At 44.0% G+C, this 12,287-nt stretch overlaps 1 protein-coding gene across 1 annotated transcript; it reads right to left on the bottom strand.

The window, feature by feature from the left end:
- Positions 1 to 4,517: 4,517 nt before the first annotated feature.
- Positions 4,518 to 5,453, bottom strand: LOC136652719 (olfactory receptor 13H1-like). Its single transcript, XM_066629640.1, has one exon. It carries the CDS (start codon positions 5,451 to 5,453, stop codon positions 4,518 to 4,520), a length of 936 nt encoding a protein of 311 aa, XP_066485737.1.
- Positions 5,454 to 12,287: the final 6,834 nt, after the last annotated feature.

Genomic DNA, 12,287 nt, shown 5'->3' with positions numbered 1-12,287 from the left:
ATGGGACAGACCTGGATGAGCTATGTTTCCCAAGAACGGGGCGCAGCTTGGAGTCGGGTGAACATCCAGCCTGGAGAACAGATTTCGTTCAGGGGCTGCCCAGTGGTCCCACCTCCGCACCACACAGGGGTTTCGCTGGCCCTGCAACTGCAGGTCTCAGCCTCCTTTCTGTATTAAAATGCTAATAAAGTGGTCCTTTCTCCCACATGTGTTGTCTTGAGTGTTCATTGGACGGTGCCCAGACAATGGGCATCTAACATAGTGCCCTGCTGCAAATTTTACATTGTTAAATGTTTAATAAAGTGGCCTTTAAGTTCATTGCTTGATTTTGTGTGCTTAATTGGGGGTGCATGGGTAAAAGCAAAGGTAAAGTTTGTTCTTCATGTCCTGCAGTGGAAAAAGGGCTTTGTGCATCTCCTTATGTTAGCTCTCTGCACAAAAGGCCTTTGCCTAGTTTTGGTTTGAAATTCATATTTGTGGACCAAACTATTTAACAAGTAATTTCTTTCTCTGAAAGATTATAACGATAACTAATAAATCGTTTAGAAGAGGCAGACAATTTCCTCTCATGGATTGAGAACTGGTTGAAGGCCAGGAAGCAGAGAGTGGGTGTCAATGGGCAATCTTCACAATGGAGAGAGGTGAAAAGCGGTGTGCCCCAAGGATCTGTCCTGGGAAATGTGCTTTTCAACCTCTTCATAAATGACCTGGAGACAGGGTTGAGCAGTGAGGTGGCAAAGTCTGCAGACGACACCAAACTTTTCCGATTGGTGAAGACCAGAAGTGATTGTGAGGAGCTCTAGTAGGATCTCTCCAGACTGGCAGAATAGGCAACAAAATGGCAGATGCGCTTCAATGTCTGTGTAAAGTCATGCAATGTGTAAAGTCATGCACATTGGGGCAAAAAACCAAAACTTCACATATAGGCTGATGGGTTCTGAGCTGTCCGTGACAGATCAGGAGAGAGATCTTGGGGTGGTGGTGGACAGGTCAATGAAAGTGTCAACCCAATGTGCGGCGGCAGTGAAGAAGGCCAATTCTATGCTTGGGATCATTAGGAAAGGTATTGAGAACAAAATGGCTAATATTATAATGCCGTTGTACAAATCGATGGTAAGGCCACACCTGGAGCATTGTGTCCAGTTTTGGTCGCCGCATCTCAAAAAAGACATAGTGGAAATGGAAAAGGTGCAAAAGAGAGCAACTAAGATGATTACTGGGCTGGGGCACCTTCCTTATGAGGAAAGGCTATGGCGTTTGGGCCTCTTCAGCCTAGAAGTGAGATGCCTGAGGGGGGGCATGCTTGAGACATACAAAATTATGCAGGGGATGGACAGAGTGGATAGAGAGATGCTCTTTACACTCTCACATAACACCAGAATAACACCCTTATGGGACATCCACTAAAATGGAGTGTTGGGAGAGTTAGAACAGACAAAGGAAAATATTTATTTACTCAGCGTGTGGTTGGTCTGTGGAACTCCTTGCCACAGGATGTGGTGATGGCAACTGGCCTGGACGCCTTAAAAAGGGGATTGGATACGTTTCTGGAGGAAAAATCCATCACGGGTTACAAGCCATGATGTGTATGCGCAACCTCCTGATTTTAGAAATGGGCTATGTCAGAATGCCAGATGCAGGGGAGGGCACCAGGATGAGGTCTCTTGTTATCTGGTGTGCTCCCTGGGGCATTTGGTGGGCCGCTGTGAGATACAGGAAGCTGGACTAGATGGGCCTATGGCCTGATCCAGTGGGGCTGTTCTTATGTTCTTATGTTTTTATGACAACATGTACTATATTTTAAGCTACCGATGTGAATGGTATGTAACTACTGGAAATGGGCTTCAAATTACTAATATCCTTGTTAAAGTCATGAGTGTGGGCACAATGATTAAAAATGCTCTCTTCTGTGACTCAGGACCAAGGAAATTATTACATGAGAGATTTGTGATGGCCACTTTTGTCCCCCCAAAAAGCAGCTGTGGGTAGGGTGCTGAACTAAAAAGAGAAGACCATGGGAGGGCACATAACTATTCCCCCCAAGTTGCTTGCCTGATTGAGATTCCGCCCCCCTTCCTGAAGTTTCACCTACCGAAAGCTTTATTAGAAATGCCTCTTTCCAGCCAACTCAGAAGTTTCTGCCATTACCTATTTACACTGAATATCCAAAAGCTCAAACTGCATGTCGTCCCCCCAAGGAGCCTCAGAGAACCCTGTTTGGGGTGGGGGTGGGGGGAGTTGCAAGTGGCTGTCAGGAAGGGATTTAGCCCCATCTGGCCTCTGCTCCTAGAATGTTCCTAGGCTGAAGTGAAGGCCAAGCTCAACTCCTACCCAGACACAACCTTCCTTCTCTTTCATTCCTGTCAGCAACATCCCACCTTCCGCTTTCCTCTTCCCAGTTTTGAGCTCCTGTTTTCAGAAGGTAGCATGTACAACATGGAAGTGGGACTCACAGTGGAGCCCTCATATATTTATTTTCATATTTATATTCCTCATCCTTCATGGAAATCAGGGTAGTGTAGATGGCTCCTTCCCCTCATTTATCCTCACAACCCTGTGAAGTATGCTCAACAGTGAGAGAGAGAGAGAGAGAGAGAGAGAGAGAGAGAGAGAGAGAGCAATTGGTCCAAGGTCACCCAGTGAGCTTTGTGCTTGACTTGGAATTTGAAGCAAGATCTCCTAGATCCAGGTCCAACATTCTAAACACAGCAGCATGCTGGCTGTTAAGCTGAGATATTATTCATTTCAATGACATCTAGTAATGATTCACTTTTTAAAGCTTCAACTTGTCATCTGGTAACAGTCTGTAAAACATTTCTAGTCGTTATCCTCTAACTGGAATTAGTGGTATTGCAGTGGAATTCATGCTTCAATTTACAGACATTAAAGACAGCTATGCATGGATTTCTGCGAAATGGAACTCTTCTCAAGATGCCAGTGCTATTGCAGGCAACAGCTAACAATTGCTGAAACCTTCCTGCAAGAATGGGAAGAAAGAGGGGAGGGTATCCAAAAAGTATAACAATTACATGCCTGAATCAATAAATATATAAAAAAGATTCGGTCATGTAATGATTCATTAAAAAATCAGATATATCAACACACCAATATCTTCCAATTATAATGTAGCAACACAATCCTATGCAAATTCTACTCAGAAGTAAGTCCCATTGTGTTCAATGAGGCTTATGCCCTGGAAATTGTGCATAGAATTGCAGTCTAAGAGTCCAATCCTGAGCTCTTCACAGCCAGTGCTTCGAGGGTACAGCTGGCGTTGGGTGTCATAAATGTGCTATAAAGCAGGTTTACGGCACCCTCTTAGCAGTTGGCGGTGGGTCCAACTTTCTAAACACTAATTCTAAACACCAAGCAAGGGAAGAGCTCAGGCTGGAGGTAAGGTCTGTGGCAGTGGCATAGCTAATGATCACGTAGCCCAGTGCCAAGCTCAAAATGTCAGAACCAGAAGTGACATCATGCCTGGGCTGCTTAAAAAGTGAAAATTGGGAGGAACCCACCTCCTCCCCCCAGTAGCTCACCACCCACTTGCTCTGCTGCCTCCCCCAGTCAATGGCATAGCTAAGGCATCTATCTGCTACCCACAGTCAAAGATGATTTTGTAGCCGCCGCCCCCCCCGCAAGATAAAATCAAATTTAATTAAGCAAATAAGTAAAAAGTTACTGGTTCCATGCTGTATCATAATAACATCTCATTGGCACTCAGAACAATCAATCTCATAGGTCAGTTTGGAGTTAAGCAAATCCACTTTTTGTTCTGGTTGTTTTTATTTTCTGGTTAATTTCTGGTTAATTTTATTTTCAGTTGTTTTTATTTTCTGGTTAATTGGCCATAACTTTTGATAGAATACAGGTATTCCAGTGCGGTTTGTTTCATTGCACTCTGCATTAAATTACCTTTCCAATGCTATATAACATGGTGGTCTTCATACATACCAAGATTTCACAATTTTGGTCACTATTGTCAAGCTCAGTTTGTTGCCCCCCTAAAGTTTGATGCCCAGTGCAACTGCTACCCCTACACCCCCTTAGCTACGCCACTGGTCTGTGGGGGCATGGGGAGGGCGAGGGGAGGGCTGGACATTGTGGACCTTGGTGCTTTCCCTAGTGGAAGGGGACTTTTGTCCCCTAGTGGAAGGGGACAAGGAGATCTCTGGCGGCCCCAGCGGTACCACTGCAGTAGCCATTTCGGCACACCTCATCTGGCGGAGCTGCTATGGATAGGATTGGGTTGCCCATGGATAAACATCCTGAAAATCATTGTTTTCAGTAGTAAAATATTAGGCATTGATGAGAGTCTCACATTTTATTTTTCACCCTCAATCACATAGTGACTACCATCCAATACAATGTCTATGAAGAAATTTAAAAGGCTGACTGCATGGATTGGGCTAGCTCAAAATCTGAGTTTTGTATTGACTATTGAGCATGAGCAAATTGAACAAGAAGAATGTTGGCCAGGAAAAAAGATGTTGAGATTGACACTTTCCCTGAGACACACTTCACAGTTTCTTCCCTGTGAGTCGTTTCAGTGCAGATTTCACTTCCTGGTTTCTCAATGTATAAATTAAAGGATTTAACATTGGTATTACTGCTGCATTAACTAATGTAATAACTATGTCGCTATCTTGGGTTTCTTTCGACTGAGGTTTGATATACCCGACTATACAGTTTCCATATAACACTGATACCACAACCAGGTGAGATCCGCAGGTAGAAAAAGCTTTCCATCTGCCACCAGCTGAGTGGATTCTCAGAATGGCCACAAGGATGCGTAAATAGGAAAAGAGAATAAAGCAGAAGGGAAAGAGGACTGTGAGAGTACTGGTAAAATACATGGTCAGCTGACCCACAGCCATATCTGAACAGATCAACTTCATGAGGGCTGGGAGTTCACAAAAAATATGATTTATCTCATTATAGCCACAGAAATGGATTGGGTTTGCAAGGCAGGGAACTATAGACAATAAGAAGGCAACTGTCCATGATGCAACAGCCAACAGAATGCAAACTCTCCAGTTCATGACAATCGTATAGTGTAGTGGATCGGAAACAGCAACGTAGCGGTCGTAAGCCATGACTGCCAGCAGGAAACATTCAGTGGATCCAACATATAGGCCAGTATAGATTTGAGTAAAACACATAGCAAAAGACATGACAGGTCTGTCCACCAAGCAATTGGCAATGCCTTGTGGGGCGCCAATTGTAGAGAGACTGAGATCAACGATGGATAGATTGCAAAGGAAAAAGTACATAGGATTGTGGAGTCGGGGCTCAGCTATGACCACCAAGACAATCAGTCCATTTCCAACTATGGTCACTAAATACACAACGGCCATGAATGCTGCTAAGCCCATCTTCATTTTGGGCCGGTCAGAAAATCCAATGAGGACAAATTCAGTGATTTCAGTCTCATTCATCTCTTCTCCAACCTGCATTAGGAATTGAATAGAATTTTCCTATCATACTGTCATGCCTGTTTCTTACCTACCCCCCCCCCCACACACATTTGAAAAATTAAAAAACAGCATCCTTTGTGTGTGAATGTGGAGGTCCACCATGCATGCTGTGAAGCAAAAGATGTATTTAGCCATCGATGGACAACATTAATAAAAACTGGAAGAAAACCTATAGTTTGTCCTGCTCTAGAATATGGTTGTCTAAGGAATGTTGAGAGTGGTAAGCGCACACACACACACACACACACACACACAGTCACATCTCTTAATGTCATGTCATGTTGCCTTCATTTTCACCATTTCTTACATAATCCTGCCTTTTGGGAGAGGCACCACATCACTTTAAGTCGCTTTTAACTAATGCTTATGCCCATTGGATAAAAGCGACTTAAACTGATGTGGTGCCTCTCCCAAAAGATATGAATAGCTACGATAGCTAAAGAATAGGCAAGAATAGCTAAAAGATATCATAGCTTAAGTCTGATAGGAAATTGATGTCCATGCAGGATTGCATGGAATGAGATCAAAGTGAAGTCATCAACAGGGATACTCTGACACTCACTGTTTCCATAGAAACATTTGATTTTGATCTGCATAGATCTGTGCAGTTTCATAAACCAGGAAAGTCCTCTTGCAAATACATAATAATATACCTTTTCTGTTTGAAGAAGAAACAGGAAGAATTCTTCTTCCAAAATATAACACTAATCAATACCGAGCTTGGCCTTTTAAAAAACAGTGCTTTATATGGTATTTTTAACATTAGAACAACACAGAAAACAACTTTGATATGAGGGGTATTTTTGGGGAAGGAAAATCAGAAAGATGACATTTGACAGCTATTTATTTAAGCCATTTCTGCCCAACGTTGCATATATGTATCAGGGATTAAACGTGTACACCTGTGGTCCAGGCAAACATGGGTGAATTAAGGAACAGTAAGGATACAATCTTATGCACACTTACCTGGGAGTAAGTCCCACTGAATGCAACTGAACTTACTACTGAGTAGACATAGGCGTGTGCTGTAGTTCCATTTAACTACAAGCTTGTGCTTGTGCTGTAGTTCCATTTCAAGGTTTTTGATATTACATCTTGTACTTTTAAATACAGCATATATTACATATATCAGTGTATGAGAATGAATGTTCCACATAAAATCCTGTGATAACAGGATTAATTTTCTAAGCACAAAGAGGCATCCCAAAAGTGAAGGAAGAGAACTTATGTCTATATAAGTCATACTGAAAGATAAATAATTCCCTCCTCTTCTGATGGAGGTTTTGTACCAAAAGTATGATTTGACAAGGTGCTTTTCACTCCTTAGAGGTTACGTTGCTACAAATAATTAGTTCATTACTTGAAGCAAATCCATACCAACAGGCAATGGCCTGGATCCAAAAAGCAGTGAACAGGGGGATGAAATAACTTGAGTACTGTTCCATGAACAGTACTGTCCATGCACAAATCGATGGTAAGGCCACACCTGGAGTATTGTGTCCAGTTCTGGTTGCTGCATCTCAAAAAAGACATAGTGGAAATGGAAAAGGTGCAAAAGAGAGCGACTAAGATGATTACTGGGCTGGGGCACCTTCCTTATGAGGAAAGGCCACGTCGTTTGGGCCTCTTCAGCCTAGAAAAGAGGCACCTGAGGGGGGGCAGGTTGGAGGCCAGGAAGCAGAGAGTGGGTGTCAATGGGCAATTTTCACAATGGAGAGAGGTGAAAAGCGGTGTGCCCCAAGGATCTGTCCTGGGACCGGTGCTTTTCAACCTCTTCATAAATGACCTGGAGACAGGGTTGAGCAGTGAAGTGGCTAAGTTTGCAGACGACACCAAACTTTTCCGAGTGGTGAAGACCAGAAGTGATTGTGAGGAGCTCCAGAAGGATCTCTCCAGACTGGCAGAATGGGCAGCAAAATGGCAGATGCGCTTCAATGTCAGTAAGTGTAAAGTCATGCACATTGGGGCAAAAAATCAAAACTTCACATATAGGCTGATGGGTTCTGAGCTGTCTGTGACAGATCAGGAGAGAGATCTTGGGGTGGTGGTGGACAGGTCGATGAAAGTGTCGACCCAATGTGCGGCGGCAGTGAAGAAGGCCAATTCTATGCTTGGGATCATTAGGAAGGGTATTGAGAACAAAACGGCTAGTATTATAATGCCATTGTACAAATCTATGGTAAGGCCACACCTGGAGTATTGTGTCCAGTTCTGGTCGCCACATCTCAAAAAAGACATAGTGGAAATGAAAAAGGTGCAAAAGAGAGCGACTAAGATGATTATGGGGCTGGGGCACCTTCCTTATGAGGAAAGGCTATGGCGTTTGGGCCTCTTCAGCCTAGAAAAGAGACACCTGAGGGGGGACATGATTGAGACATACAAAATTATGCAGGGGATGGACAGAGTGGATAGGGAGATGCTCTTTACACTCTCACATAATACCAGAACCAGGGGACATCCACTAAAAATGAGTGTTGGGCGGGTAAGACAGACAAAAGAAAATATTTCTTTACTCAGTGTGTGGTCGGTCTGTGGAACTCCTTGTCACAGGATGTGGTGATGGCGTCTAGCCTAGACGCCTTTAAAAGGGGATAGGACAAGTTTCTGGAGGAAAAATCCATCACGGGTTACAAGCCATGATGTGTATGCACAACCTCCTGATTTTAGAAATGGGTTATGTCAGAATGCCAGATGCAAGGGAGGGCACCAAGATGAGGTCTCTTGTTATCTGGTGTGCTCCCTGGGGCATTTGGTGGGCCGCTGTGAGATACAGGAAGCTGGACTAGATGGGCCTATGGCCTGATCCAGTGGGGCTGTTCTTATGTTCTTATGTTCTTATGACATGATTGAGACATACAAAATTATGCAGGGGATGGACAGAGTGGATAGAGAGATGCTCTTTACACTCTCACATAACACCAGAACCAGGGGACATCCACTAAAATTGAGTGTTGGGAGAGTTAGAATAGACAAAAGAAAATATTTCTTTACTCAGCATGTGGTTGGTCTGTGGAACTCCTTGCCACAGGATGTGGTGATGGCGTCTGGCCTGGAAGCCTTTAAAAGGGGATTGGACAAGTTTCTGGAGGAAAAATCCATTACGGATTACAAGCCATGATGCCTATGTGCAACCTCCTGATTTTAGAAATGGGCTATGTCAGAATGCCAGATGCAAGGGAGGGCATCAGGATGAGGTCTCTTGTTATCTGGTGTGCTCCTTGGGGCATTTGGTGGGCCGCTGTGAGATACAGGAAGCTGGACTAGATGGGCCTATGGCCTGATCCAGTGGTTCTGTTCTTATGTTCTTATGTACTGCATATCAAGCCAAGCTACAATGTCTTAGAAGTGACAGTGCACTATGATATCATCAGCTTCATCATACAAAAATAAATGTCCTTTTTGACCACATATTGCTTCAGGTTAGCTCTGGTGCTTCTCATTTAGAAGCTACGTTTTGCTGGTGGGATAGTATGAGATCATAAGTGTTCAACTGTATTACTAAAATGTAGACAGTGATAGATATTCTCTGTCTAGTCCTCTGGAGGGGGGAGGGCGTGGAGGGTGAGCTGCCTGTATCCGTGGATATTAAAACTGCAGATACAGGATCTGAGGATACGGGATCCCTCGGTATACTGAGCTGGGCATACAGAGTGCCTATACCTTTAAACATTGTATAGAAGAGGGAATTTTAAAGTCTTTCATCTGGAGCTGCACCTGCCAGATTTCTCTTTTCCTTTTTCCGGGGGCATCATCGCAGACCTTTGCGCAGGACTGGGGAGGTCCGCCTTCGGGTTGGGCCTGAATGCATGAAAAGTGAAATGAAAAACTCTACCAAAGGCATGCGCACTCAGGACTAAGCTCTATTTATCTCAATACAACTCTTGCTCTGAGTGTTAGGCAAAAAAGATTTTAGGAACTTCCAGACAGAATCTCAAAAGATAGTCTCAGCTGTGTTAGCTGCAAGCTACCATCAGCAGCTCCTTCCCTTCAACAGAAGGATAAAGCTGTACAGCTGGGAAGCAGGCCCAGGAGTTGTGTGGTGAAGCTTAAGATGTTCGAAGCCTTGCTGAAAGGCTAGACCAAAAGCTGGATCTCAGGCTCTTTCCTTCAGACGGAAAGAGTATTTCACCTCTTAAGACCTTCAATCAGCTCTCTTGTCAAGATCGACCACTCTACTACCCCTCAGGCTGGACCTGAGGGCCTTTTGTAAGCTTTGCAAAGAACTCTCCAAATTTTCAGCCATGTAGGGCAAGGCTTCTTGCTGCACTTCACTCAGGTCAGGGGTTGATTGACAATTGCTGGTAAAACTCTTGAATCCTTTCCTAGTATGAATAATGATTCATAACACTGTGCTATGAATTTGGGTGGGAATATTTTCCTTACACAACAGTTTTAAAAAATGCACCTGGTTTCATTTCATTTTTTTTTTCCTGAAATGTGTGCACATTATAACCAGGGCCAGCTTTTAGGCAATGGGGACAATTTCGCCCAGTTGGGTCCCACGCATGGTGGGGGCCCCACACTGTCCTTCTACCACCACTGCTTCCGATTGCCCTGAAATTGGTGCCATGCCAGCAGCAGCACATGTGCCTCACTCATCTGTGAGATGCTCTCACATCTTCTAGCACCATCTTCTACCCGTCTCACTCCAGCCTGAGCTGCTGCAGACAGGGCAGTGACAGGCGAGAGGCGGGGAGCACTGCAAGCTGGGCGCACGGCCCTCCCTTCCTCTGACTGATATCCCAGGTGTCTATTCTGTACAACCACTAAAGCTCCAGGAGTCCTATTCACCACCATGGAAGTAACAGATTTTTTTTTCTTGGCCTGGCTCCATTCAAGAGCTAAAGAATTAGTAAAGGGGGCCCTGCAAAATTAGAGAGGGCCCCACAAAAGCATTTCCAATTGGACCTTGCAGCTCCTAAGGCTGGCCCTGTTTATAACTGTTTTCAATAATAGTTGATTCTCATTGATTGCATACTGACTACTGTAGTAGTTACTCTACTATTGCTTATATCTCATGCAAGGTTCATTTAAATTTAAACATAATACACATAGCAAAAGTTCAGAATAGGTGCCTTTTTCCATTATTCTGGAAAAGCTTATTGTTTGGGTTGTATGATAACTTAAAGTAACACTTTAATAAACAGAAATATCAATTTATTGATGAAGACAATCAGTAATAAACCTCTTATTACACTAGAGAATATAAAATACTTCCAATTAACAAAATAACTTCTAAACAAAATGGCTTAAAGATAAAGCGGCCCAACACAGTTAATATTAGTTATGGCAAAATCTTATCAAAGCAAGGGGACACACTATTTATAATGAACTGGCTCTCAGTGGGACTTTGCTTTCATTGGAACTGCATCAGGACTAAGCTGGATCAGGGCCAATCATTAAAATCTACAGAGGCAAAGTGTATGTAAATGTCCCAAAGTGTATGTACATTTTAAAAAAAAAATTTTTTCCCCTGCTAGGCAAAGAATTGTGATCTATACTCTATTAGGGATTGGCATCCAGACACTTAATTGAGGTTTAGCTTAAGAAAGTAAGTTATGTCTAAGTTTCATTTTAATGAATGAGACTTAAGTTAGTCTCAACTAATGAGTCTCACTGATTTCAGTGATGCTCAGATTCAGTCTTTTGAGTTACACCCCCTGCACCGTTTCCAACAGGATAAAACATAGTTGCGTAGCAAGCAGGGGGTGATGGGGGTAAGCTGCCTCAGGTTCCACCACAGAGCAAGCTAAGATGGCAGCCACATTCTTCAAACGCTTAGAGGTGGTGGGTGCAGCTTCGTGAGCACACCACCACCTCTTGTTCCTTCTCATTTGGAGGCCTGAGTCGCCAAATGAAAAGGAAAAGGAGTTGGCAGCAAAATTGTGAAGTCATACCCCCCCGCCACTCATAAGCAATATAAGTCAGTCGCTAGGCCAAGCCACTGATATGGCAGCTTTCTTGCTGTGCTTCAAAAGCAGCCAACTAAGTTGCTCACAATGCAGATGTAGTTGGCGGTGACGTGGGGATGTTGTCACATCACTGCCAATTTCTTCCATATGTGCACACTTGGGAGCAGGGTGATGCCAGGAGTTACTGCCATGGGTGGCAGATATGATTGCTATGCCCCTGACACAACATTATTCATTTATATCTGATATCCATTTCCACTGCATCCTGCAATTAACGTTTCTCTGCCATCTCTCTACAAGTGGGATGGGGTTTACATGTCAGAGGAGAGTGCACCTTCAGGCAGCATAGGCAGGGCAGAACCCACTTGCAGTCTTGAGGAGCTTAGCGGCACTAGGGCATAGACGGGTCCCTGGCCGGGACCACGGGGTCCGCCTCAGAGGCTCGGTGGCTCAAGGTGGCACGGCCCATGGTCCAGCTGCCTCCCCCCTATGGGATAGACTGGATGAGCTGCGCCACCTGAGAAAGGGGCAAGGCTTGTAGTCGAGTGCATGCCCAGCCTGGGGGACAGATGTGATTCTGGTATCTTCCAGTGGTCCAACCTCCGCACTACAGGTGCTTTGCTGCCAAAGCAGCTGCAGGTCTCAGCCTCTCCTTCTGTACTATAACTACTAATAAAGTGGCCCTTTCTCCCAGTTCTGTTGTCTTGAGTGTTCATTGGGGGGTACACAAACAATCCTGGGTTTCGAATACATTTAATAATGAACCAGAGTTTGTCATAAATTGAAAGTGTCTTTAAATAGCAGTGGTAATCATTCCCTCATTTTTTTATTTAAAAATATGAAACAATTTAAGGCACAAATACCATTCACAGTAAATGCTTCACAGCTTCTTTTCTTGCAG

This window comes from Tiliqua scincoides, chromosome 5, assembly GCF_035046505.1.
Source record: "Tiliqua scincoides isolate rTilSci1 chromosome 5, rTilSci1.hap2, whole genome shotgun sequence".
In the NCBI taxonomy this organism is placed as follows: Eukaryota; Metazoa; Chordata; class Lepidosauria; order Squamata; family Scincidae; genus Tiliqua; species Tiliqua scincoides.
This window is presented reverse-complemented; position numbering and strand designations above follow the sequence as displayed.